At 51.0% G+C, this 25,750-nt stretch overlaps 1 protein-coding gene across 4 annotated transcripts in view; it reads right to left on the bottom strand.

Moving 5' to 3' along the window:
• Positions 1-1,910: 1,910 nt before the first annotated feature.
• The window catches only part of Adgrg5 (adhesion G protein-coupled receptor G5), a 27,214-nt gene continuing 3,374 nt past the window's right edge, over positions 1,911-25,750 (bottom strand). Inside the window, exons 2-15 of one of the 4 annotated variants that reach the window (XM_040740775.1) lie at positions 21,708-21,762; positions 20,074-20,174; positions 11,897-11,984; positions 11,752-11,827; positions 11,257-11,419; positions 10,653-10,772; positions 10,061-10,177; positions 9,098-9,226; positions 8,850-9,002; positions 8,140-8,261; positions 7,660-7,928; positions 6,799-6,916; positions 3,405-3,682; positions 1,911-3,144 (exon numbers count right to left, since the gene is read on the bottom strand). In XM_040740775.1, coding sequence (XP_040596709.1) covers positions 3,044-3,144; positions 3,405-3,682; positions 6,799-6,916; positions 7,660-7,928; positions 8,140-8,261; positions 8,850-9,002; positions 9,098-9,226; positions 10,061-10,177; positions 10,653-10,772; positions 11,257-11,419; positions 11,752-11,827; positions 11,897-11,960 — 1,710 coding nt within the window. In that variant the 5' untranslated portion in view covers positions 11,961-11,984; positions 20,074-20,174; positions 21,708-21,762 and the 3' untranslated portion in view covers positions 1,911-3,043. Of the gene's footprint in view, positions 3,145-3,404; positions 3,683-6,798; positions 6,917-7,659; positions 7,929-8,139; positions 8,262-8,849; positions 9,003-9,097; positions 9,227-10,060; positions 10,178-10,652; positions 10,773-11,256; positions 11,420-11,751; positions 11,828-11,896; positions 11,985-20,073; positions 20,175-21,707; positions 21,897-25,750 lie in introns of those variants that run through there. The other 3 variants (XM_040740776.1, XM_021232149.2, XM_013119465.3) reach the window with 3 other exon arrangements.

The following is a 25,750-nucleotide window of genomic DNA, read 5'->3' as shown; positions in this document are numbered from 1 at the left end:
GACCCCCTACACTTCCAAGGTCCACTGGTAGTTTGGCAGTGAGGAGGGGAGTGTGGGGTGGTTTCAGCTGTGGAGAGAACATGCCGAGGTTGCAGGGCAAGAGGTTCCCTCTGGCTTCTGGGGACACATAGAGGCCTGCACGGAGGCCTGCACGGAGGCCTGCACGGAGGCCTGCACGGAGGCCTTACGGAGGCCTGCACGGAGGAGCGCTGGCTCTGGGCCAGGACTGGGGACACAGTGGAGCCCTTGGGATCTCTGCTGGTGGGAGAACCCACTGAGTGGGCTCATTCGATGGCAGAGGGGCTGCTCAGCTGGCATTGGTTGGGATGCTCTGAAAGATGAAGAGCCCCTAGACTTCTGAGCCAATGCTTTTTAATTAGGGCTGGATTTAGCAAAAATAAAAATAGATATATGGGACATGAGGCTGAATTTGAATTTCAGATAAATGAGTTAACTTTTTAGTGTAAACATGTCTTCAAAAGTGAAATTCTTTCGCATTATCTGGAATTCTCTTTTCAACAGCCGCCACTCACCCACCCTGGCACCCGCCTGATGAAATAACAGTGCCCAACAGCCCGGGGCCTTCCTGACCCCACACCCGACGCCAGCCCTTCACCGAGTGCCTCCTCAGACCCCTTCTCTGAGCGGCATCCCCAAACTATCCCTCCTGCCTTCCTGCCAGTCTGGAAGCCCAGAAGCTGGTCCACCACCTAGCCTGAGTCTATCTATTGGGAACCCTGAGGACAGCTAGAGCTGACCTGGTAGCCCGACCCAGCTCCCAACCCTCACTGCAGAATTTACAAGAAGTGCTGCCCCAGAGCCTGGACCCCAGTGGGGCTCAGAGCACAGGTTCAGGGCTGTCATTGTGGCCGCATCCTCCTTTGGGTGGCTCTGGGTTTACTGGTTCTGAGAGGCCAGGTCCTGGGCTCAAGCAAGGTCCTGCTTCACCTGGGTCACCTACCGGACCACCCAGTTGTCCAAAGATCCCTCAGCACCCTCATTAGCATGGAGACCCAACCCATGGATCTCCATGCTGGACTAACCATGGGGATCTGATGGAGGATCCTGCCTGGAGCCAGGGTGGGAACGAGACCTTCCTTGGGATGCAGCTGGGGAGGTTTCATGGAAGATGTGGTAATTGGACCAATGGAGGACTCAGAAACTGGGGGTGGAGACATGGCCAGCCTGGAGTTGTGTGGTGTAGGGGACATCACTGACATAGTAGGGGCCAGAAAGGCTGAGCCAGGTCCTTCTCCAAAAAAAGTGGGAGAGGAGACCACAAAATAGGAACGGAAGGATATGCCTAAGCAAACGCAATATTCCGTCCCGCCCGGTCCCGCTGTGGGGTCAGACAGCACCAGACGTGGGACCTGAACAGCTTGCCTCAGTTGAAGCTGCCAACAACAATAACGGGGGTTTGAAGAGATGGTTTAATACCTAAGAGATGGTTTAATACCTAAGAGCATTTGTGTACAAGCACGAGGACATGAGTTCAGATCCCAGCACCTATGTGAAAAGCCAAGTATGTCACACAAGCCTGTAACCTCAGCAGTAACGCTGTGTGTGTGAGAGAGAGAGAGAGAAAGAGAGAGACAGTGTGTGTGTGTGAGAGAGAGACAGAGAGACAGAGAGACAGAGAGAGAGAGAGAGAGAGAGAGAGAGAGAGAGAGAGAGAGAGAGAGAGAGAGAGAGAGAGAGAGAGAGAGAGTAGAGGATTGCTGGCCCTCAGCAGCCTGGCTCCATGTTGAGTGAGAAACGCTGTCTCAAGGAAATAAGACGAAGAGTCTTCCAGCACAACATCCGGCATCCTTCTCTAGCCTGTGCAAGGACGCTGCACCTGCACACATGTGCACGCATACACCACAAACAACACACAAATAGTGAGAATAAAGATGATAACAGACATCTAATAATAGTAGTAGCCATTTATTGAGGCCTCGTGTAGTAAGAATTAAGTGGATTTTTTTAACTGAATCTTGCAAAGAGTTACTACTGTTGTCCTGCTGTAGATGGGGAAACTAAGGCACTAGGAGGTTGGACCATGTGTCTCCACAGCCACAGACAGACCTGGCATCTGAGCCCAGGCAACCTTCACACTCACCAGCCATTGAGGAGCTAAGTACATGACTACCCAGAAACACCCAGAAAGGCAGAGGACCCCCTGGGAGGATGGCAGCCAGCTCTGATTCCCTTATTGTGACTCAAATGCATGATGTGTCTGGTGGCTGCCATGACCTTGAGAGTCTACCCCAACCAGCTGCTCTGGTGCCAGGAGTGCCTAAGCACAAGCCCCAACGCGGCCTTGTTCAGCTGTACAGAGAGACACGGATGTGTGAAAGCCAAAAGTATTGGAGTTCCCAGACTCTCCTGCTGGTTGATAAGTCCTCAGGTAACAGCTGCATTTCCAGGGGCAATTTTGGAGCCAGTACCTTGGCACACAGGCCAACAGCACCCCCTACTGTCCATCCTGGGGAAAGCACTGATGTCTCCCACCTGATCTGGAAGGCAGTGCAGATTCTCTCCCATTGTGGACAGAGTCAGTAGATTCTGAACACACTCCCTCATGTCCACCAGGGAAATCCATTGCTACACAATGGTCTAGATCCCTCAAGGCCAGCTGGCTCTGGCCTACTTCAGGGGAAAAGACAGAGGCCTGGCCTTAGCTGCTGGTCTATACTACCTGCTAAGGAGGCTAAAGGGAAGGGTTGGATTTCTTAACCTTTGGAAGGATAGAAGGTTGAAGTCAACATCAGTGGGACTGGCAAAAGGAAAAGGGCACAACGCTGTGAGCACTGTGTGCTGAGCAGTCATAGCCTCCTGGCTCGCAGGCCAGTGGTCTGTCCATAGCCTGGCCAATGGGGTTGCACCCAGGCATGAAGGACCAGGAGGAGGAGCCACACGCTGCCCTCTGCCCTAGGTAATTCTGAGAGGTGACAGGACTCCCTGGAGGGTTTCTGCAACCAGCCCACCACCTTCCCTGGATGGGCCAACACTGTGGGTTGCCAACAGTAGGAGAGGCTGAGGCTGAAGGCTGGGGAGTGGGTTAGTGTGTCATCTGGGAAGAGCTGACTGCCTCCATCTCTGCCTTGGCTTCGGCGTCTGAGTAACACCTGTGCGAGCAGAACCACAGGAAGAGGAAGAAACCTGCAAGACAGGCTGGTCAGTGGGAATGTCGCCAGAACCCAGCAACCTCCTGTCATTGGGGGATAGAGGGACAGACACAGAGGACACTTTCATGCAGTGCAGAGGCGAGCCTCTCCTCTGGGCAGATGTGTGCCCAGATGAGCTTAAATAGAGCTGTAGCTTCAGCCACCATCCACCCCTTGACCTAGAGGACCCCCCTCCCCGTGACTAGCCCGCCTCCCAGCGCCTGCCGCCCTGCGAGCTCCTGCAGCCATACATACCATAGAGCGAGTTGAAGACGGTGAAGAGGAAGAGCTGAGGTAGCAGGAAGACACTGAAGGAGAAGAAGGCGAGGGCCCAGGTGGTGCCCAGCAGCACAGTGAGACCCAGCACCATGGCGGTGTCCCGGTAGGCCCAGGGGCTCAGCGCCTTCTCCCGCATCCGCAGCCTGCACAGGATCCACAGAGCCCAGGCCAGCACCACCAGGTTGAACAGAGATGTGAGGCCACCATAGCCCATGACCAGGACGCTGTGTACAATGGGACTGCTCACCCAGCACCTGCACGAGAGGGGAGGAGGCCAGGGTTAGCGTGGCCCCGAGACCTGCAGGAGGCCGGGTGCACCTGAGCCTTGGGACCGACTCTTACCCCGCCCGGTCTTGCTGTCCCAGTGGTTATAACTTGCCTGATAGTTCATGGGCCTAAGCCCCTCACCCAGTCACCACAGCAAGGTCATCAGCACCTCCATCCACTTCCTGAAGTGCCTCCTTTCAGCCTTGGTGCCTCAAGCCTCCTCCCCTCATCCTGCAGCCTCACCTCCTCCGTGCCAACCTGACCAACGTCCTAGTAGATCACTGGCCTGGGCTCTCACTCTGGAGGCTTCCTCTTCCATTCTGCCCACCATTGCCACCATCTTGTGCAGTGGGACACAACTCCCTAGAAATTTCCCACCTAGGGCTGAGCAGTACGTGAAGCACCACCCACGGATTGGTGGGTCGTTGCTCTAGAATGAAAGCCGGGGAGCTGATGAGCCGTAGGGAAATCCCACAGAGGACACTGAACCTGGGGTGCCTGCTGAGCCCTGACCTAGGCCTTCCAAGAGACCTTGGGCTTTTCCCATCCAGGACACCTGCAAGATAGGTGCTAACCTTTCCTTGGGTCAGAGCATGCCCCATCCCACGGTTAAGGAAACTGAGGCGTCTGCTCAGGAGCACACGCTGGCTGGGGCACGGGTGGAACCTGAAGTCCCTTGGTCTGGGCCCGAGTCTGGGTTCCTGACACAATCAAGTATCTAGGTACCTGCTCCAGGGGCCCTGACACTGGAGTCACAATGTCCTTGAACACCATTCGCAGGAGCCATGCACATTGGTAACCAGCATGGTAGGTCCTTTGCTTTGCTGCTACAGAGTACTCTAGCATGAGGGTTATACCACTGCTTGGTGCACCAGCACCCATGCTACATGGCCACACTGCATTTGAAGAGTCTAAAATGTCATTTCAGTTTAGGGATGCAGATAGATGAAAGGTGGGTAGATGATAGATAGATAGATAGATAGATAGATAGATAGATAGACAGACAGACAGATAGACAGACAGACAGACAGATGAGATAGATGATAGACCCTGTGGATTAGTATTAATAATCAACAGCATGTAGATCTGGGCATTATCTCATGCTAATTGAGGTGGGAAGACCTCCCTCTGTGAAGGGTGTGAATGGTGCCCCTCCTTGACTGGGATCCCGAGTCAAGAGATCTGAAGAAAGGCAGCTACGCAGAAGCACACATTCATCACCTCTTCCGATGTCACACAGACACGTGACCAACTGCTTCAGCTCCCGCCACCTCCACTTCGCCACCATGATATGGACTGTACCCTGAAACAGGCAGTCAAAATAAAACCTTCTCTGCTAAGCTGCTTTGTCAGAATATTTGATCACAGCAACAGAAAGGTATCTAAGGCAAATGGTAGATCAAAAGACGGATGGATGGATGCATAGATAGATACATAGATACATAGATAGATACATGGATAGATGGATAAGTAGATGATAGATAAATGGATAGATAAATGACACATAGACAGATTGATATATGATAGAGTCTTATGAGTTTTTAAATGGAAGGTAAATGTCACCAATGTGGGATAACAATCTCCTGAAGGACAGAAGAGGGTAAGAGAAATACAGGGACACTGGTTCATAGTTGGAAGGTTCCCATTTGTACACTGCTGTGTTCCTGCCTGGGGACCTGCCAGTTAAGGTCTTGTGCTCACACTGCACATGAGATAATGACATACATTTCTAAAGGGCTCACCCCCCAGCAGAACCCATGTCACTTCCCACTCTTCCCCAAACTCCCGATGACAGCCAGGAGTTGGAGTTGGGCACTGTCTGGAGCCGCTGGTAGGCTAAGTCCCAGCTTTTAGTTGATAGCCTGGGATCTCAAGGATGAGTTCTTGAGCTGTCTTGCCTCAGTTGCACTATTGTGACATAGGACAGACACTGTGAGCAATGAACATACTCATCTACCATTCCTGCCACACAAGCCCTCAGCCATCCTGAGCTGCCAGGGAGAGTCGTGGCAGCTGGACTACCAACTCTCCAGACGGCCTCGGTCTAATTCATTATTTTATTTATTATTGTTTTATTGCACGGCGTGTGTGAGTGTAGGCATGTATGCCATTGCACACGCAGATGTGAGGGTCAAGGGACAGCTTTGGTCTGCTAGTTTTCTCCTTCCACCATAGATTCTGGGGATAGAACTAAGGTTGTAAGTTTGTGCCTCGACCCACGAGCTGTCTCACCCACCCCAATAGGGGTCTCCTACACTGCTATGCTGAACCCAGCTGCCCACAGGGGTCTCCTACACTGCTACGCTGTACCCAGCTGCCCATAGGGGGTCTCCTACACTGCTATGCTGAACCCAGCTGCCCACAGGGGTCTCCTACACTGCTATGCTGAACCCAGCTGTTGGAAGAGTCATGCAATAATAAGCTTGATGTCCACAGTAGAGTTTTGTCTTCACCTCTGCTGCCTCTCCCCTCCCCCAGGTCCCACACCAGTGGCATGGGAGGGAGCTGGAGCTCTGGCAATGTCCTGTGCTCTGTACCAGGAAGGAAGAGCTAAGCTGAGCCTGCCAACTAAGCAAGGTGGCCTGAAGGCGCAGCAGTCAGGTCCCAGCTGAGCTGGGAAGCTCTGGGGCCTGCACTGGGTCAAACCACAGGGCCAACCACGTGGCCACGTGATATATAGCCAAGTGTTTCCAGGGCCTCCTAACTCAGTGGCTCTCAATCTGTGGGTCGGAATCCCACAGGGATGACATATCAGATATCTACATTACAATTCATAACAGTAGCAAAATTACAGTTATGAAGCAGTAACAAAAATCATTTTATGGTTGGGGGTCACCAAAACATGAGGAACTGTATTAAAGAGTCACAGCATTAGGAAGGTTGAGGACCACTGTTGCTGGTCCTGGAGACTCAGCATGTATTGGTGTCAACTCTATAGCTTCCTAGTCAATCAGCACAGAGCCGGCATCCATCCCTGCAGAGACCTCAGGGACATGGAAAGGGTGGGCAGAACCCACTGGAAGTCCACCCCCCAACCATGGCTCCCTCTTAGCCCCTCAGCCATCACTTCACCTTAGATAGCCCAGGCCCACCAGGCACTCACATGGACACATTCTGGAAGCCTGTGCCGTTGTCCTGGCTGTTGGAGAAAGAGATCACGCAGGGCCCGTACACTGAGCTCTTGATCGCCAGAAGAAGAAGCACCAAGAGGGCTGGAAACCCTGAAGGGTGACAAAGACAGGAGGCCCCAAGATGAGCCGGCTCTGGCCCTTGGGCCGCTGGCAGAGGAGGGCACACACACCGTGCTGAACCGCAGGCCCACTCAAGATCCGGCTTTAGGACCAGCTTAGCGGTCTTGGCTCACCTCCAAGATGCCAGGGCTGAGGGGCAGCAGCGGTGGCGGTCACCTGGAAGGTGGCAGGGAGCTAACAGGAGGGGGCGTGGCTGGGGAACTTGAGAGGACGTGGAGACAATAACAAGATGGGCTGAGGTGCTGGGGGTGACCGCGGAGGTAGTGCTGTGGTGAGGACTACTAAGGGGATGGCGGTGGGGTGCAGGGGGTGAGGAAGGTGATGAGGATGGAGATGGGGTGGTGGAAATTAGAGTAAAGGCTGGTGTGGACTGCGGCAGCGGCGGCTGGGACACGGTAGTGGTGACAGTGGGGACGGGGGCTGGGGCGATGGCAGAGCTGAGAGTGGGCATGCGAAGGTCGCAATAGCAGTGATGATAGTGTTGAAAGCCAAAGACGATCTGCGGAGGTGCTGGTAAGCAGGAGCAATGGTGGCACTGGAGGTGACGCCGTTGATGGAGTTAGAGATGGCAGAGAGGACTTAGTGATACTGAAAATGGCGGTAAGTGTCAACATGGATGCTTATGCAATGGTCACTGTGCCGGGCAGGACGGCGTGGGGTTAGCACCCTGTACACTGGAAGTTCCAGTGGCAAGGGAGACAGACGTCCCTTACCCCAGCCCAGCACGCAGAGCTTGAGCAAGTATCGGTGGATGTAGACATTGTAGACACGCCCCAGGAGAAGGTAGAGGTTGCAGCCTTCGATGGCCATCCAGGTAAGGCAGCTGAGCAGCGCATAGTGCAGGGCGGCAGCCAGCGCCGTGCAGACTGCCTTGGGCACTGTGGGCAGGGCCATCTGGGAGCTCAGAAGGAAGGTGACATTCAGGAGCAGAACGGAGCCATGCAGGTTCACGTGGATACGTGTGACCGAGTCACTTTGCTTCCTGCGGGTGGGACATCACCCAGATTGTGCCGTGGCCTGGCTCACAGACGCACAACGATGGGGAAACTAAAGCTAGTGGGGACAGACCCAAATGGCTGCCACACTGTTAGGATGGCTTCTGCTCTGCCTTCCCACCTGCCTCGGGAAGCTGCAGCAAGAAGGAAGACAGGACGCAGCAGTAGGGCAGGCAGGCTGGGCAAGGCAGGGGTTACCTGGAGTGGGCATACAGCAGCATGGTGAGCAGTGACGCCACGATGGAGACGCTGCAACCCACCAGGGAGATGTACTCAAGAGGCATCTGTAGCCCGGCCGGCACTGGGTCTCCAGACAGCTGCTACAGGGCAAAAGAGGCTAGGGGCCTGAAGCCTAGAAATGCCCAGCTCTCTCTGGGCTCTACCCGAAGACTCTTCCAGACCTCAGTTCCAAGTCCCTTCCCCACAGCCCAGCCCAGTCCTGCCTTGAATGAAGTCACAGACTGCACTGTGGTGGCTTTTGTCACCTACCACCCCCTGAAAGCACACTCACCCCACTCCATGCACACAGGCGGGGCACCCTCCTCCCATTGTACAGATAGACACACCAAGCCTGAACTTGAGACTGGGTAAGGGAGGTTCTTGAATTCCATTAGTCAGAAAGCCAGCAAGGCGTGAGCCTGAAGATGCAGGCAGCTGTGTTACCATCCCCTAGGGCATCCTAGCTGAGGGCCAAGTCTCCATGGAGCAGGCAGAGTTGAAGGACAGAGATGGAATCCTGCCTTAGTGTGCGTTAGCCCCTGGGTCAAGCCATGCCTGAAGCCTTCTAAAGGAAGCAGGCCCCTAAGTGGACTTGTGTGACTTCACGCTCTCTTCAGCTTTGCTCCTGTACCACCCGTCTGGGGCTCCGGCAGCTGCCAGCCCCTCCCTCCGGGTGAGCACCCACATACCATGAGCACAGCAAAGTAGGTGAGGTGGTTGCAGCGGCAGAGCACGAGGGACGGTGAGGGCAGCTCTGTGTAACAGCCCTCGGGGCTCCAGGACCCCCAGCCGTGCTCGCTGGCTCCCTCCTTCCAGAAAACACAGGTCACCGTGTGCCCTTCCTGAAATGAGATGTGGGGGTCCATCAGTCCAGGGGTGCAGGACGAAACCCCATGTCAGGGGCTGGGGGCCTGGGGCCCAAGATATTCAACTGTACCACTGTCGACATTTTGTGGGTGCTGGCTGGCTGGGCTTTGGACAATCCCAGATGCCAGCCCCACCTTCGCCACAAGTTCTCAGTGTCCTGGGCAGGTGGGAAAGCTTCTCTGAGTCTCAGTTTATTCATCTGCAAAATGGACCACACATATCCAAGTCACGGGGTTAGCAGAAGCACAAAAGGCCGTTCAGCACTTGGAGGGGGTGGGGTGGCAGTGTTGGCTCTGTGTGTGACAGACCTTCTATAAACCACCGTTTGATACCTCCTCCCAGACACAGATCCATCCCGGGAGACTCACTGGCAGCCAAGTCCTACGATGGGGAGAAGGGGTGCGACACAGACACTATGGAAAGCAACAGAGGAGGGGGGGCAGGGGGAGCCAGAAGAGAGCACCTGGGCTTCAAGGGGAGGCAGGCAGACTGGGGACCCAGCAGCAGCAGCGTCAGGACCTGTGCCTTCCAGCTCTTTCCTGCTCCAGCATCAGCACCCCACCCCACCCTCCTGGTTCAGCCATAGACACACGCATCAGTCGGACCTCTTGGAGCCCTGGTTTGCACTGGTGGGGAGGAAACTTCCGAGAAGAAGAGAAGCAAACCCGGCGACCTCAGCGTCCATCTTACGTAGGAATGAAAGCCAAAGTGGGAAAGCGTTGCTGAGACTGGAGAAGACTGAACTCTAACAGTATTATATGTCCTTGCCTGGATCCAGCCACACCTGAAGGTGTTACTCCCCTGAACATCCCATTGATAGGAATGCATAACTCCCCGTTAGAGCTTAAGCTGGTTCTCTAGTGCTAGCAACTGAAAAAAAAATCATGACAAAGTTCTTCCTTGTTGCTTTACAGAAATTTTCAAAGAACAAATTTAAAGTTGTTTCCCAGATGGTGCCACGAATTTCAGTTTGGCCAAACCAGGGTTGACGGGAAAGCTTCACCGGCTGGGGTGGAGGTGGGCCCAACAGTACCAGACTTTGATTGTGCCAGAAGCTGATGTTGATGGGCTTCTGAAGGTTGTTCACCGGCCTGTGATCCAGCTGGGCCCCCAGGACATAGTTATTGAGCAGGGATGAGTTACTGTCATCCTGGGAGGGCAGTAGAAAGGGGAGCCAGAGACATCCTGCGTGAGATCAGAATTCTCATCCCAACCCCTCCTCCCTGTTGCCTTCTGTCTGTCTCCCATCTTGGAACAGACATTGAGGCACTAAGGTCCCGGGTCTCATTTGCAGACTGCGACCCTACCTCCTTGTGAGGGCTAATATATATTATCAATTTGGCAATATCTCAAGTCACCTTGAGTCAAGCCTCTGGGCAGGCCAGTGAGGGGTTATCTAGATTAGGTTAGGCTCGGATAGGCCTGTACCCACCATGATGGACTACACCCTCAAACTACGGGCCAAAACAAATTCTTCCTTCCTTAAGTTATTTGGTCTCTCCCTAAAGCAGATAGGGAAAGCGGGCCCCAGAGTGGCAGTGGCCAGCTACAGTTGCACAGTGAGCTGGTCCCCATTCACAGGCCAACCTGGGATACAGAATCGTCCTTGGCCACCCTCTGCTGACCTGGAATTGCTGTGCGGTGAAGAAGTAGATGCAGATGAGTCGAAGCTCAGCAGGCCTGGAGGTCACACAGGCATCCTTGGTCAGCTCAGCAGGAAACTGCATGGCATGTGGGGCCCGGGCCTGTGGACGGCAGCAGCAGATGAGCTGATGCCTCATGAGCAGAGACCACACATCCAGTGCCAACACCTTTGGGCTCCCTCCCCATTAGACATGACCAGGCCTCGCCTGAGCCTCCTCTCTCTGACACCTCCTCCCCGACGCCCCCATCCATCTTCATTCCCTGAGAACAGAACCACCCCAGCACACACCTTGCACTAACCAAGCATCCTGCCCTATTAACACCAGAATCCTAAAAGGACACAGGTAGCCCTGGCTGCCACCAACCCTAGGGACCTGCCCTCCACCTGCTTCCAAGCAAAATCAGGATGAAGACCCTGACCACAAGGAGTCATGGGGTGCTTCCTCTCTCTGCTCTCCACACGGTAAAGCAAAAGAGGTGACTCCCCGCTGACCAGGTAGAGTATGGACAGGGGACTGGGGTACCAGGCAGTGGAGGAAGATCTTGACCATAAGCCCCTGCAGGACTTCCCTGGCTGCCTCTGACCTGGGAGACATTTGCTAGGGTGGTACTAGACAGAGAGAGGCCGGAGAAGTCACAGTCCAGCTTGAAGACCAGAGACTGGATGGAGTTTGTCTGCAGCGTCAAATTGTGCCCACAGAAGCTAGCGTTGAGCAGCATCTGCTCCAGATGATGGATATTCCTGTGACTGGGCAGCAGAAGGGGAGGAGCTGGAGACAGCCTAGGGGTGGGGCCTCCCACCCCCACCCAAACCTCCATTATTACAGCTCTACTCACCAAGCCCTAACCCACCCTGTGTAACCCGTGTCCTCATCCCAAGTCTTAGGAAATGCATGGACCCCTTTTGGCTCGTAAGGCTTCATTGAGGGTCCTCGATAGACAATAAACTCTGGGAGGGCTGTGGCAAGCCTCCCCTGAAGCTCCAGACCCTGGGACCAGGCACACAGTGGGTACTCACACAATGCGTACCCAGTCACCACAAGCTAAGTGTGTGTGTGGCCGAGGGTACAGCTGACTCACCTCCCTCTGGAAGACAAGGCCCGGCCCACGGGCTTCTCAAGGCGCTTCATCAAGTTCAGTAGCGTTGTCGGTGTTTCTGTGGACAGTGGGACTCAGACCTTGAGCCGACCTCTCAGCACTCCTCCCCCGTGGAGTCATCACCTACCTGCTGAGACACTCTGAGCAACCAGAAGGCACAGACAGAAGAAAAGGGACCTTTGTGTATCCATGTCCTCAGCTGGTGTCCTCTTGGCCTTGGAGAGGGGATACCACGGTCAGTACCTCTGTCTTCTAGATACTTCTGTAACCCCCAGCTTTCTTCCTCTTCTCTTATTCTTCATTGTTGTTGTTGGGATAGCATCTTCTGTAGTCCAGGCTGACCTCAAACTTGCTATGTAGCTGAGAGAGACCTTGAACTTCTGGTCCCCCTACTCCTTCCCCACCAAGTGCAGAGATTGCATGGTTCTCACAGCACCCAACAGTACTGAGGATCAAACCCAGGGCCCCATGAATGCTAGGCAAGCACTACCAACCCAACTACATCCCTGCTTCTCCAACAGCTTCTCCAACTCCCGTATTTCAGATAAGGAAACTCCGGGTGAGGTCAAAGAGTCTGTCTTTGCTTGAAGACGGCTGAAGTCAAGTGTCCCTGACCCCAGAAAATTGACCACCGAGTATAGCTGCCATTAGTTACTCAGCCTGAGAGTCTCCCTGAGGTTCTCCAGCCCCACTGGGTTGTGGGGGTGTGGGTACTACTAAGAGCAACAAGGCATAATCCTGACCCATCCTGTCACTAGCTACAAATAAGGATCTTCCCACACTCTTTCCCAAGTTTCTCTCCGTGTTGTCAAGCCTTGCCGAGAAAGTCCAAGGCCCTGGTTCAATCCCCAGTACCTCAGGAAAAGAGAGGAATAGATGAATGAATGAACTTCTACTTAAATACAGTAAGATTATGTCTACCCTCAAAACCCTTCCAAAAGGAGACTGGACAGGTAAGATAAGCACAAAGCAAAAGGCATAGGTGACGCATGCCTTTAATCCCAGCACTCAGAGGCAGAGGCAGGCGGATCTCTGAATCTGAGGCCAGCCTAGTTAATAGAGAGATCCAAGACAGCCAGACCTACACAGAGAAACCCTTGTCTGGAAAAACAAACAAACAAACAAAGATAAGCACAAAGCCACACGACAGAAAAATGGGGAGGAGGATGACAGCTGAGAATTTTCTAGTGAGACCAAGCAAGTGGCTGCCTGGAAAATAAATTTATCAGCTTTATTTGTTATTGCAATGCGGGAAGGAGGGAAAGAAGAGAGAGATTTGGGGAACAAGGAGACACCAGCTAGTTCAAGTCTCATGGCCTTGGAAGCACTTGAGAATGGGAGGCATTGGGGCCTCTGAATAGAGGGATGGAAGACGAGGCTAAACACAAGGATTTAGCCAGGAAAATTGCCCAATAGGTAAGTCCTAACCACATAAACAAGAGGACCTGAGTTTGGATCCCTAGAACCTATGTAAATGCTAGGTGAGCAAAGTGACCATCTGTTATTCCAGCCTCAGAAGGCAGACAGGGATCCCCAGAGCAAGCTGGCTAGATTAACCATACTGGTTAGCTCTGGGTTTAATTGAGAACCGTTGCCTCATTGAATAAGGATGGGAGGGAGGATAGATGATAGATAGATAGATAGATAGATAGATAGATAGATAGATAGATAGATAGATGTAAACATAAATTTGGGGTTTTTTTGGTTTTGTTTTTGTTTTTTGAGACAGGGTCTCACTATGTAGCCCTGGCTGTCCTGGAACTCATGATGTAGATCAGGCTGGCCTCAAACTCACGGAGAGCCCCCTGCCTCCACCTCAGGAATGCTGGGATTAAAGGCATGGTTACCATGCCTGGTTTTACAACATTTTTTAGTGATAATAGCAACATTATTCATTTAGGCTAAGAATCTATTTGATATAAAAACCTTGATAGAAGAATAAAATAATATGGCAAAAAATCCATGTACGTTGTGTCTGAATGAACCTGAAGAATTTTTCTTGGTCCTTTTGCCAAGCAAGTGGGATGGAAACACCCATGACTGTTGGCCACATGTGCTGTTTCTGCTTTGACATATCACAGCATCAGATGTTTCCCAAGCTGTGTGTCTGTGTTGTGACTTCATTCCGTAGAATGCAACCATGAGCCCCAAAGGATGAAAATGGTTTAGCAAAAATAAGCAAAACAACCCTTCATGTGTTGGCTGCATGCGGCGTACCCAGTCTGTTTCTGTAATCGTCTGTTTAGAATGTGCCTAACCTGGTTAGTGGGGCTTACTTTTCATTAAATTACTTCAGGAATTAATTAAAGCTATTAAGGGAAGAATTTTTAAAAATAGGGCAAGTGAGACGGCTCAGATGGTAAGGGTGCTTGCTGCGTGATAAACATCGTGACCAAAAGCATCTGGTTGGGTGCATTTCAGCTTACAGCTCACATTCCGCCATGAAGGGAGTCAGGGCAGGGACTGGAGCGAGGCCATGGAGGAGCACGCTTACTGACTTGTCCCCTGTGACTTGCTCAGCCTGCTCTCTTAACAGAGCCCAGGACCACCTGTCCATTAATGGCACCACCCACTGTGGGCTGGGCCCTCCCACCTCTTCATTAATCAGGACAATCCCCCATGGGGCAATCTGAGGAAGACAATTCCTCAGCGGATTTTTCCTCTTCCTAAAATGACTCTAGCTCATGTCAAGTTGACAACAAAACAAAACACAACTATGCAGCATTCTGCACAGGCCTGACTACCTGAATTCCTTCTGCAGAATGCATGGTGGAAGGAGAGAACCCACTCCCAAAGGTTGACCTTGACTTCCACATACATGCTGTGCAGGAGCATGACCCCCCCACACACACAGACACACACATACACACTAAATAAATAAATGCTAAAAAAAAATAAAGTTGCACACGCGTCCACACTCATACATGTGAGTGCACAATCACGTGCAACATGGTAATTAATTAATGGGCTGGCTAGTTTTATGTCAATTTGATACAAGCTAGAGTCATTTGGGAAGAAGGAAACCTCAACTGAGAAAACCGCCCTACCAGATTGACCTGTGTGACATTCTCTTTGCCGATTGATACGGGAGTGTCCAGCTCACTGTGGGAGGTGCCCACCTAGGGTTGGTGGTCCTAGGTGCTATAAGAAAGCAGGCTAAGGGCTGGAGATATGGCTCAGCAGTTAAGAGTACTGAGCATTCTTCCAGAGGATCTGGGTTCAATTCCCGGAACCCATATGGTGACTAACAACCATCTGTAATTCCAGTTTCGGGGAATCTGACCCTCTTCTGGCCTTCCTGGGCATCAGGCATATACAAGGAGAATAAACATTCATGCAAGAAAAATATCAATACACATAAATTTTCAGTTTAGAAAGAAAGAAAGAGATCAGGTTGAATGTGTCATGAAGAACAAGCCATTAAGAAACACTCCTCCATGGTCTCTGCTTCAGTTCCTGCTTCCTGGTTCCAGCCTTGAGCCCCTGCCCTGACTTCCCTTCAGGACAGTCTAAGCTGTGAGCTGAAATAAACCCTTCCTCCTCAAGGGTTTTGGTCATGACGTTTTATCACAGCAATAGAAACCTGGGGACAATAAATAAAATAAATTCTAAAGATTACAAAAATAAAAAGAGCTGGGGAATATAGCTCAATAGTAGAGTGTTTGCCTAGTATATGTGAGGCCTTGGGTTCAAGCCTTGGTACCACAAAAAGATAAACAGAGAAAGGGAAAGAAAGAAGGAAGGAAGGAAGGAAGGGGAGGGAGGGAGGGGAGGGAGGGAGAGAGGGAGAGAGAGAGAGAGAGAGAGAGAGAGAGAGAGAGAGAGAGAGAGAGAGAGAGAGAGAGAGAGAGAGAGAGAGAGAGAGAGAGAAGCTGGCTGGAGATGAGAGATGGCTGCACAGTTAAGAATGCTTGCCCTGAAATAATGAGGACTGGAATCCAGATCCGAGTTAAGAATGCTTGCCCTGAAATAATGAGGACTGGAATCCAGATCCTAGCTCCCATGTAACAAGCCAATGTTCCCCACAAGCACCTATATCACAGTGCCAAGTGGATGGAGACAGGGAGATTTCTGGAGCTTGCTGGTTCCAGCCCAACCAAGGCATAAAGCCAGGTTCAAGAGACCTCGCCTACAAGGGACAGTTATAGAGGATGTAGGATGTCCCACACCTACATAGAGTCTGGACTCTATGTGCATGCATGTGCAAACTTTCACACACAGAGACAAATGAAAACCTTTTATTTAAAAAAAAATTTCCGCCAGGCTGTGGTGGCACACGCCTTTAATCCCAGCACTCAGGAGGCAGAGGCAGGCGGATCACTGTGAGTTCGAGGCCGGGCTGGACCTCCAAACAATACAGAGAAACCCTGTCTCGTAAAACAAGACAAAAAAAAATTTCCAGCAAGCTAGTTCAGTGGGTAAAGGCACTTGCCACCATTCCTGACAACCTGGGTTAAATACTCGGGACCCAAATGGTGGAAGGAGAGAACTACCGCTCACAAGTTGTCCTCTGTCTCTTTATGCTCTCTTCTCTTTCCCGTTCCTCTCTCATTCCCTTTCCTGCTGTTCCCCTGGGGCAGACAGGACTTTTCCTGTCTCTTCTCTTCTGTCCTCTCTGTGTCTCTTTTCTTCCCGTTCCCTTCCCTTTCTAATAAAGCTTCTCACTTAAAAAAAAAGTTGTCCTCTGACCTCCACACATGTGCTATGAGCTGCACATATCTACACAGTAAATAAATGTAGTTTAAAGGTTTAGAGCCTAGCACAACACTACTCCCATTTAATCTCAGCACTGTGGAGGCAGAGACAAGCAGATCCCTGTGAGTTCTAGGCCAGCCTGGTCTACCTAGGGAGTTCCAAGCCATCCAGTGCTACATAGTGAGACCCTGTCTCTTTTTTTAAATAATAATAATTTTTATAGAAGGAAAGTTGAAGGTCTGGAGAGATGGGTCAGCAGTTAAAAGTACTTGTCAAAGGACTTGGGTTTGGTTCCCAGCACTGACAGGTCACAACCATCTGTCACTCTAGTTCCAGGGGATCTGATGCTCTCTCTTCTTCCAGACTCTGTAGGCAATGAGCACACTATGGGATACATATATACCTGGAGGCAAAACACTCACACACATAAAATAAAAATTACAAATAAATTTTTTAAAGGGGGAACTTTAAAGTATCTATTAATAGAGGAATAGCTGAATAAGATAGGGTTCAATGACTCCTGGAGAACAGCTTGGCAGTTTTATATGTATGTGTGTATGTGTACATGGGGGTGGGGGGAGAAAGAGAGGGAGGGAGGAAGAGAAAGAGGAAGGAGAGTGTGCACCAGCCAGGGCTGGGGTGATCATCAGTGCAGAGTGCTTGCCTCATCCATGCAAGCTGGGTTCCATGGCAGCACCACAAACCAAACACAAACTGAAACTAAAACCAAACACACATCCACCATGTGAGCTTGCAGTAGCTCTTGAGTGTTCGTCTGAGAAATAAAAACCTGTGTTCACAAAAAAAAACTGTATACAAACATTCACATTAGCTTTATTAATAATATCCCAAAATTGGGGAGCTGGCAAGACGGTTTCAGTGGGTAAGGGCACTTGCCACAAAAACCTGGTGACCTGAGTTCAGTGCTTGCAACCCACATAAAGGCTGGAGAGAACCAAATCTATTAAGTTGTCCTTTGACATCAACATTATTTCAACTACCATGCGCATCCCAGTCATACACATTCGTGCGACTGTATGTAACACAGCCATGCCATGAGATGCAACTCAGAAATGCAAACAAATATATTTCTTTTAAAAATCTATATACTTAGCCAGGCGTTGGTGGCACACGCCTTTAATCCCAGCACTCGGGAGGCAGAGGCAGGCGGATCTCTGTGAGTTCGAGGCCAGCCTGGTCTACAGAGTGAGTTCCAGGACAGCCTTCAAAACAATACAGAGAAATCCTGTCTCGAAAAACCAAAAGACAAAACAAAAATCTATATACTTGCCAGGTATGGTGGCACACGCTATAATCCCAGCACTTGGGAGACAGAAGTAGGAGGTTCTCTGTGAGTTCTGGGCCAGCCTGGTCTGCCTAGTCAGACCTGTCTCAATAAAAGCCAAAACAACAAACAAAAACTATATACTTAGGTGGATCTCAAAGGAATTCTACTGAGTAAACCAAAAAAAAAATCTCAAAATGTTAAGACAGTGTGATGTGACTAGCAGAACATGCTTGAAATGATAATTACAGAGACACTGATGAGATCAGCGGTTGCCACAGGCAAGGGAGGGCTCCTGTGAGTCTAGGAAGGGGGAACATGAGGACCCATGTGGTGACGGAGCTATTTGTGCCGTGACTGGGTTGGTTCTTCCAGGGGTTTACATTTGATAAAGCTCACAGACCTCGATCCTCACCCACACTGTCCTGGTGTGTAAACAAACACGTATCGAGCTGGTGATCTCTGTGAATCACACCAAAGTGAATTTCTTGGGCTGCAGATTACACTATAGGTGTGTAAGGTATCACCATAGTACACTGGGTGAAGGGCACACAGAATTTCCTGTACGTTTTTGTTTGTTTTTGACAAGCACCTGTGAATTTGAAACTTTTTTTCCAAAATGAACAGTTAAAAAAAGAAAACCAGGGACATAGCTCAGTGGCAATTGCTTATCAAGCACAGAGCTGAGGCTTGATTACCAGTATTAAGAGAGTACAGTGAATTAACATTTTACTTTCTGAAGTTAAAAGTGAACACAACATAGCATTTTGAGACTCTGAAAGTCACACACACACACACACACACACACACACACACACACACACACACAGGGACCGAGATGAGGCTCCGTGACAGAGCACTTTCCTAGTACATGCAAAGCCCTGTGATCTCCACACTAGAAGAGAAAAGAATGGTTGTAAGGGTGTAAAAACTGGAGCCTGAAGAGACAAGCAGTCAAGCCGATAGGAGCGCTGACTGATGTTCCAGAGGGCACATGGCAGCCCACAGCCACCTGGAACTCTGGTCCCAAGGGATCCAGCACCCTCTTCTGACCTCCCCCGACACCAGGCTCACAAGTGGTGCATAGACATAAACGCAGGCAAACGTCCATACACATAAAATAAAATAGTCTAAGGCTGTAAAACAATGTAATCCAATCCTCGCAAAAACAAGTCTCATTTCTTACACGTGTAAGAGCGTGACTCTGAGAGGGAACAGCATCACTTCTCTGTTGTCCTCATGTATGTTCCTAAGGCTTGCCCATATGCTACACTTGCATGTCTCCATTTCTGTTTACGTTTTGGACAGCTTAGATATTTACATCTTTCAAATATAAACAGTAAGTAAAGAGATAAATACAAAAAGCTATAAAATACAAAGCAGTCCTCCAGTCTGCAAGCCCAGCTGCTCAGTCCCGGGTCAGTGGCCTGCAGGATACCCCCTTTCTTGGCTCAAGCCAGTTTCTAATGTTTCTTTATGTAAATATAGACAAATGAGACTTCTCCCGTTTAATACACAGAGTGGAGCCTGGGCCGTACTGTTCTGCCTTAGACTTTTTCTCTTGAAAACACATCTGGGAGAGTCTGCTACAGCTGTATCCAGGGATGCCACCTCTTCAACTGCTTGTGCTAATGTTATCTTAGGGATGAGTCAGGATTTCTCTCACAGTCCTCTGTTAATAGCATTTAATGGGCAGGGATTCTAAGCCCTCTGGCCAGTTCTAGTCTTTTGCGCTTACAAACAAGCAGCCAGGCTGTAGTGTTGCCCGTTGGCAGAGTGCTTGCTGAGCATGACCAGGCCCTGGGTCCCATCCCCAGTGCTGCAAGAAACAAAAAACAGTTGTCACTGTGTGCATCACTTCCAACGTGTGCAGGTTCACCATTTGTACATGGTAGGAAAATCAGCCCTTGTCTATTCCATGAACACAAATAGTTCCTACTTTGACATTTTTTAACATCACATGATCCTTTATTTTGTGATGCAGACGCATCATTTTTAATCTTTTGATTTGTTTTGGTTTGGGTTTTGAGGCAGGGTCACACTGCGTAACCTGGGCTAGCCTCAAATTCACTATGTAACAGGCTGGTCTCAGTCTTAGTAATCTCCTGCCTCCACTTCCCAAGTTCTGAGATCACGGGCATGCACCACTACACCTGGTCTTCTGTGGAGCTGGGAATCAAACCCAGGCCTCTGCGCATGCTCAGCAAAGCACCCCAGAAACGGAGCTACTTCTCTAGGCTACAGCTTTTCCTAATACAATGTTAATATATAAGCTGGTTTAAGAGAGGAATGGAGCTGGGCTGTTGGTTGCATGATTCACTTACCTCCTTGAGATCTCAGAGAAGGGATGTGGGGCAAGCGTTAGGAAGACGGAGGAGGCTTTGGAAGGGATAACATGAACTGTTTCCAGTGAGGTGGCCAGGACCTGGTAGTGCAGAAGAGCTCAGCTGATGGAACTATCCGTGGAGAAACTGAAACCCAGTAGGCAGACAATTTGACCTCAAGGGTCTGGGCCCTAAGACTTGATTCCCAGGCCTTTGCCATGCCGTTCCCAAGCAGAGAGAGGAGCAGCCTTGCTCCACATCTAACTATAAAAATCAAGGCCGAAGAAGTCCCTCCCACCCCCAAACAGACAGAATCTGCAGTTTCTACCTCACTCCCAGGAGCAAACCACTACCTTTACTTCTGCCTGCAATCTCCAGGTACCCTTCCTGTCCCAGCTTAGCAGGACCACCCTGTCCCCTCAGCCAGCAGGTTTCCACCCTGCAGCTCATCACTTGACCCCCCCCCCGGGGGGAAACAGGAATCCCTTTCCTGACTTCCCAGATGGTCCCAGGAGACTGCAAGACAACATAACACCACAAAAGCAGGTTTGCTGGGGTTTAACAGCAGCCCTGTCACCAAGCTAGGAAACCAAACCTGAGCTCCAAATTATAAGCCAGCACCAGCAGTAGCTTCCCAAAGGTGGCTGGAGAGCCGAATGGCAGTAGACAAGAACACTATTTTAGGTCAACGGGGAGAGTAAGATATATATGAACAAAGGAAAGAGCTTAGAAAACTGGATTTAATACATAGTTCCACTGTCCAGTGCCCAGGCTGTGTGACACTGGGTTAAGAACTTGGCCTCACTGACCTTCCAGTTTTCTCATGTAAAATGGGGCCAAAGAGGCCAATTTCCCAGGAAGACCTCAAACATCCCCTTCTGGAATCCTTACTTGTGGGAATCAGACCCTGCCTTAACATAGGTCTAGTCCTCTAACCAAAGGGCGTAAGCTTGCATGCATCTACGCATGAGGCTGGGGAGTCCCTGTTTTCTCCCCAGAACAGATCACGTACCCCAGCAGCAGCAGGACATGCCTAGTACAATGCTCCTGTGCACACATGATCCCTCGAATGGCTACCGCTGCCAACCACAGGTGGGGACCCTGCCCCTGGCTTCTTCTAGCTGCTTCTGGGAAGGAATGGACCAGTGGGGTCAGCAAATCACAGCCCAGAGAGACGCCACTACGGGCCTGTGTCACAAGTGAGCAAGGACAGCCACAGGACCCAGCTTGTCTGCAGGCACTGCCGCCACAGGACCCAGCTTGTCTGCAGGCACTGCCTCCGAGACACTGCATCCAGGCTGCTCAGCAACTCACCAGTTCCCATTTGCTGGGCACAGGCTCTGTGCGTGCAGAGCCTCTAACAGCCCACACTCTACCACTCAAGACTCGGTGACAGGACTCACCCCATTCTGTGTATGACAAACTGGGGTCCAGGAAAGCTAGGCCCCAAAACATAACCATGCCTTGACTTCAGCAGCCACTGAAATCAACGGTGACTTTGGAACTGGAAGGAAGTGGGTCTCTAGCTCAATGCTCCTAGGATTCCATGAGGCCTGTAACGCCTGGGAAGGGGACTGTGGGGTCTGTGTGTGGGGACCACAGGGAGGGAGGCGGAGGGGTCCTAAGGGACTAACCTGTGAAGCTGCTGCAGCCCGTCCTCGATGCTGCCTCAATGCGGTCCTCCAGCGTCTGCAGGGAGAAAAGGAAGCTGGGAGGAGCTGAGAGCTGTGGCTTCTGTCCCCCTCAGCACCCTTGTCTCCTGGCCTCTCTGGTCTCACTTCACCCTGTGCCCCTGCCTCACTTCTTCTTTCGTGTTGTTGGCCTCTGCTTCCTCTGAGCTGCCGGCCAGACCAAGGTCTCCTTGATCTCACTCTGGGGCCCCTCCTTCACTTCCAGGGGGCGGGGCACACACCCCCAAAGAGTGTCAGGAACGGCAGCATGGTACCGTGCAGGGTTCAAGATGCTGGTAGCTCTGCACCCTTGGGCAAACTACAGCTCCTCGAGTCTCAGTTTCCCCATTTGTAGGTAGGGGAAATGGCCTCTGACTGACTTGACCATCCACAGGATTGATCCAGAGACCCGAGGCAAGGGCTGGGAAATGCTGCCTAGGTTCAAGTTCCAAGCCGTCCCCCATCTCCATGGGTTAAGAGAAATGGGGTGATGTCTTTAAACCGACTGAGCTTCAGTGTCCCCTCTGTTAGATGGAGATGCTAGTAGGAGCATCTTTGGGTGGGGATGTGTCCACAGTAAGACCAGCAAGTGTCACAGATAGTCAGGTGACACTCCAGAGAGGATAAGGACCCAGCTCAGAAAGTATGGCCAGAGCAGCAAGGGAGGCAAAGCTGTCCAGCCTCCCCTTTAGCCAGAACTCCCACAAGCCCACCCTGTAACACCAGCCTCGCTCTCTACAGAGCGCTAAAGAGCATGAGGAAGTGATTCTCGGATGGAAAGCACAGATGCCATCCCTTGCCCAGCCTGTCCAAATTCCCGGGGCAAACCCAACAACATGCCCTTCTACTCCTGGGAGTTGGGGCAAAGCAGGGAGGTCCCAGCACAGTGTCCCTCCCCTCTGCCACTCAGACCAGCTCCTTCCAGTGTTGGCTCAGGAAAGCTCACATCGGTTGCAAGGGGCTCAGAGGGAAAGGGGGTGCCACGCTAGATGCCACGGGAGATTTTGCAGGAACCTGGTACAACTGTGTCTCAACTCCTTGGCCACACTCCCACTGGGTGACTTAGATAAGCACTTGCCCTTTTGGGATGTTGGGTTTTTTTCCTTGTTATTGTCTTTTGTGACGCTTGGCCTCAACTCCAGGGCATTGTGTACCCATGGCAAGTATCTCCACCCTGAACCACACCCCTAGCTCCCTTACCCCCATGCTTTTGTTTTCCTTTGACCATTATAACCAGACATTCACCTCCTGGCCTTTCACATCAGTGGTCTCCTTGCTCCTCTAGGCCTGAAAGGAACTGCCAGCTCCTTCCTGCCCCCCAGTGAGCAGCTGCACGGAAGGCCTAGGTAGAGCTCTGATCCCCAGGCCCCCAGTTCCCTCTGTTTCCTACCTCACTGTTCTTGCCTCAGCTTGGGATGCCAGTAACCCCTGCGTACAACACCTTAGAACTCACCTTCAGACACTCTCATGTTCAGATGCCAGAAATGGCTTCCTAGTGCCTTCATGATCTACCCTCCAGCCAATTCCTACCTGGCTCTACCTGCCAGCCACATTAGTGCCCATGTCTGCTCTGCACCAGCTGTGACACACATGGACTTAGCATAGTCCCCCAACTTCACTCCTGCTCCCCAAAAGACATTATGGAGTCAACAGCATGAAGAGACAAATCAGTGCCTTCTTCAGGTGGGAATGAGATCATCGCCATCCCTTGACAAGGGTCTCCCCACAGGGGCTCTGTGAGGACTGAGAGCATGTGGGTAACGCCATGAGTCATTTACACCCTGTCTTCCCCATTCTTGATGGCAACCAGAAACCTCCAATTAGAGACAAAATGTCTTTAGCCTCTTTCTGATGTAGCCATATTGATGCAGCACTTGGTGGGGACATCAAACCAGCATAGCAGAATACAGTCTAGGAATTCTGGGCTCTGGTCATCCCTCTGGAGTGGCTGAGGCTGCCTCTGTGCCTGGCAGGGCTTAGGCTTTCTGTTTTTTTCTTTTATGGTTTTACGAGACAGGGTTTCTCTGTATTGTTTTGGAGGCTCTCGGTCCATCCCAGCCTCGAACTCACAGAGATCCGCCTGCCTCTACCTCCCGAGTGCTAGGATTAAAGGCATGCGCCACCACCGCCCGGCTGGGCTTAGGCTTTCTAACCCAAACATATGCCCCCACTCCCCACTCTTCATTCTTTCATTACACACAAAAAGCAAGATACCTGAGCTGAGCCTGGTGGTGGGCACAGTCCTGTAACCCCCGCATTCAGGAGGGCTCCACAGGAGGCCATTCAGTTCAAGGCCAGCCCCAGACACATGAGTGCTTGTCTCAAAAAAAAAATCTTAAAATTTTAACTGTGGCAACATATGAATATATCACAAAATTTGTTATTTTATTCATTTATAGGTATTGAGTTCTGCAACATGAAGTATACACACACACTGTTGTACAGCCATCACCACTGTCTATGACCAAACTTTTTTGATTTTCTCAAATGTAACACCCCATTCAGACCCAAAGGCCTGGCAAGTACTCTTCTAATGTGCGTCTATTAGTGCAGCAGCTGTAAGGATCTCATAGCCAGGGTCACACAGTGTGTGTCCTTCTCCAACAGGTTAATTCCACAATGCACACCATCAAGATTCAGCCACGGCCAGGCAGTGGTGATGCACACCTTTAATCCCAGCATTTGGGGGGCAGAGACAGGTGGATCTCTGAGTTCAAGGCCAGCCTGGTCTACAGAGCGAGTTTCAGGACAGCCAGTAATGTTACATAGAAACCCTGTCTTGAAACACCGTGTGTGTGTGTGTGTGTGTGTGTGTGTGTGTGTGTGTGTGTGTGTGTGTGTGTGTGTGTGTGTAGATATATACATTCTAAAAAGTAATGTGACTCAAAAACTTCAATATGTTGACAGCAAAGATAACAGCAGGGGTATAGAAGGTACATACTAGTATAGGCCACAATCACCCTCCAGTATCTTGAGTCTGAAGACAGAACCCCATGCCCTGTCTACCGGTGAGGGAAGCTAAAACCAGATTAGCATTTCACCAGGGGGGCCTGGAGAAGTGACAGTGATCAGACTGAGAGATATGGGCTCTGAGACTTCCCAGAGTGAATTTAAGCCAACCAGTGGTTTTCCAATATTAACTGGTTTCACCATGACATGTTGGTAATGATACCCAGTACACAGGATAGCTGTGCAGCTAGGTAACTGATGGAAGCTGTCTAGCCTACGGCTAGCAAGTACTAGGTTTCTGAGTGAGTGGTTCCCTTCACACACCCTATGCAAAAATACGTATACAACACACACACACACACACACACACACACGTATGTGCGTACGTACGTACGTACGTATGTACATACACACCTGGGAGGTGTACAGCCAGAGGCTAAGTACACCATCAGCCTGACTTCCTACCCTTTACCAACTCCAAACACTAGGGAAAGATCTCGGGGCTGTCACCGCTGGGACATCCTGTCTTACTGGAACAGCTCACTGCTGTGAGATCCCATCTGAGCCAAAAGCCAATCTGAACTTTCATTTCCCCAGCTCTAAAAGGAAGACATCTTTGTCCTGAGTTCTCAATGTGTGAATCCTGCAAGTTGCCCCTGAACAGGAAGCAGCCACTGGAGCGCCTGCAAGCTGGTCATCTGCAAATGCTAACAAAACTCGAGCATGCCCACCCAAACACTCTCGCACAGATCAGAGCAGCTGTCAGCATCCACCATCCACCATCCACTACCCACGCAGCAAACGAAAAGCGAAACTATAGAACTTGCAAAATCTGTGGGATTTCACGAAATTGGTGGAGGCCAGGCAGAAAAGGGAGCAGAAGACCACAGAGGGGGGAAGTGGCTGACTTCAAAGAGAAGTGCCGAGCTCTCAGGAGACTCCGAGTGGGGGCCTGAAGAGACAGCGTGGAGTTCAGAGCACTTGGTGCTAACTCAGAGGGCCCCAGTTTCCTTCCCAGCATTCACGTGGTAGATCACAACTATCCGTAACTCCAGTTT

Source organism: Mesocricetus auratus, unplaced genomic scaffold (genome assembly GCF_017639785.1).
Source record: "Mesocricetus auratus isolate SY011 unplaced genomic scaffold, BCM_Maur_2.0 Super-Scaffold_100714, whole genome shotgun sequence".
NCBI lineage: Eukaryota > Metazoa > Chordata > Mammalia > Rodentia > Cricetidae > Mesocricetus > Mesocricetus auratus.
The sequence above is the reverse complement of the archived record's forward strand: the minus strand, read 5'-3'. Positions and strand labels throughout refer to the sequence as shown.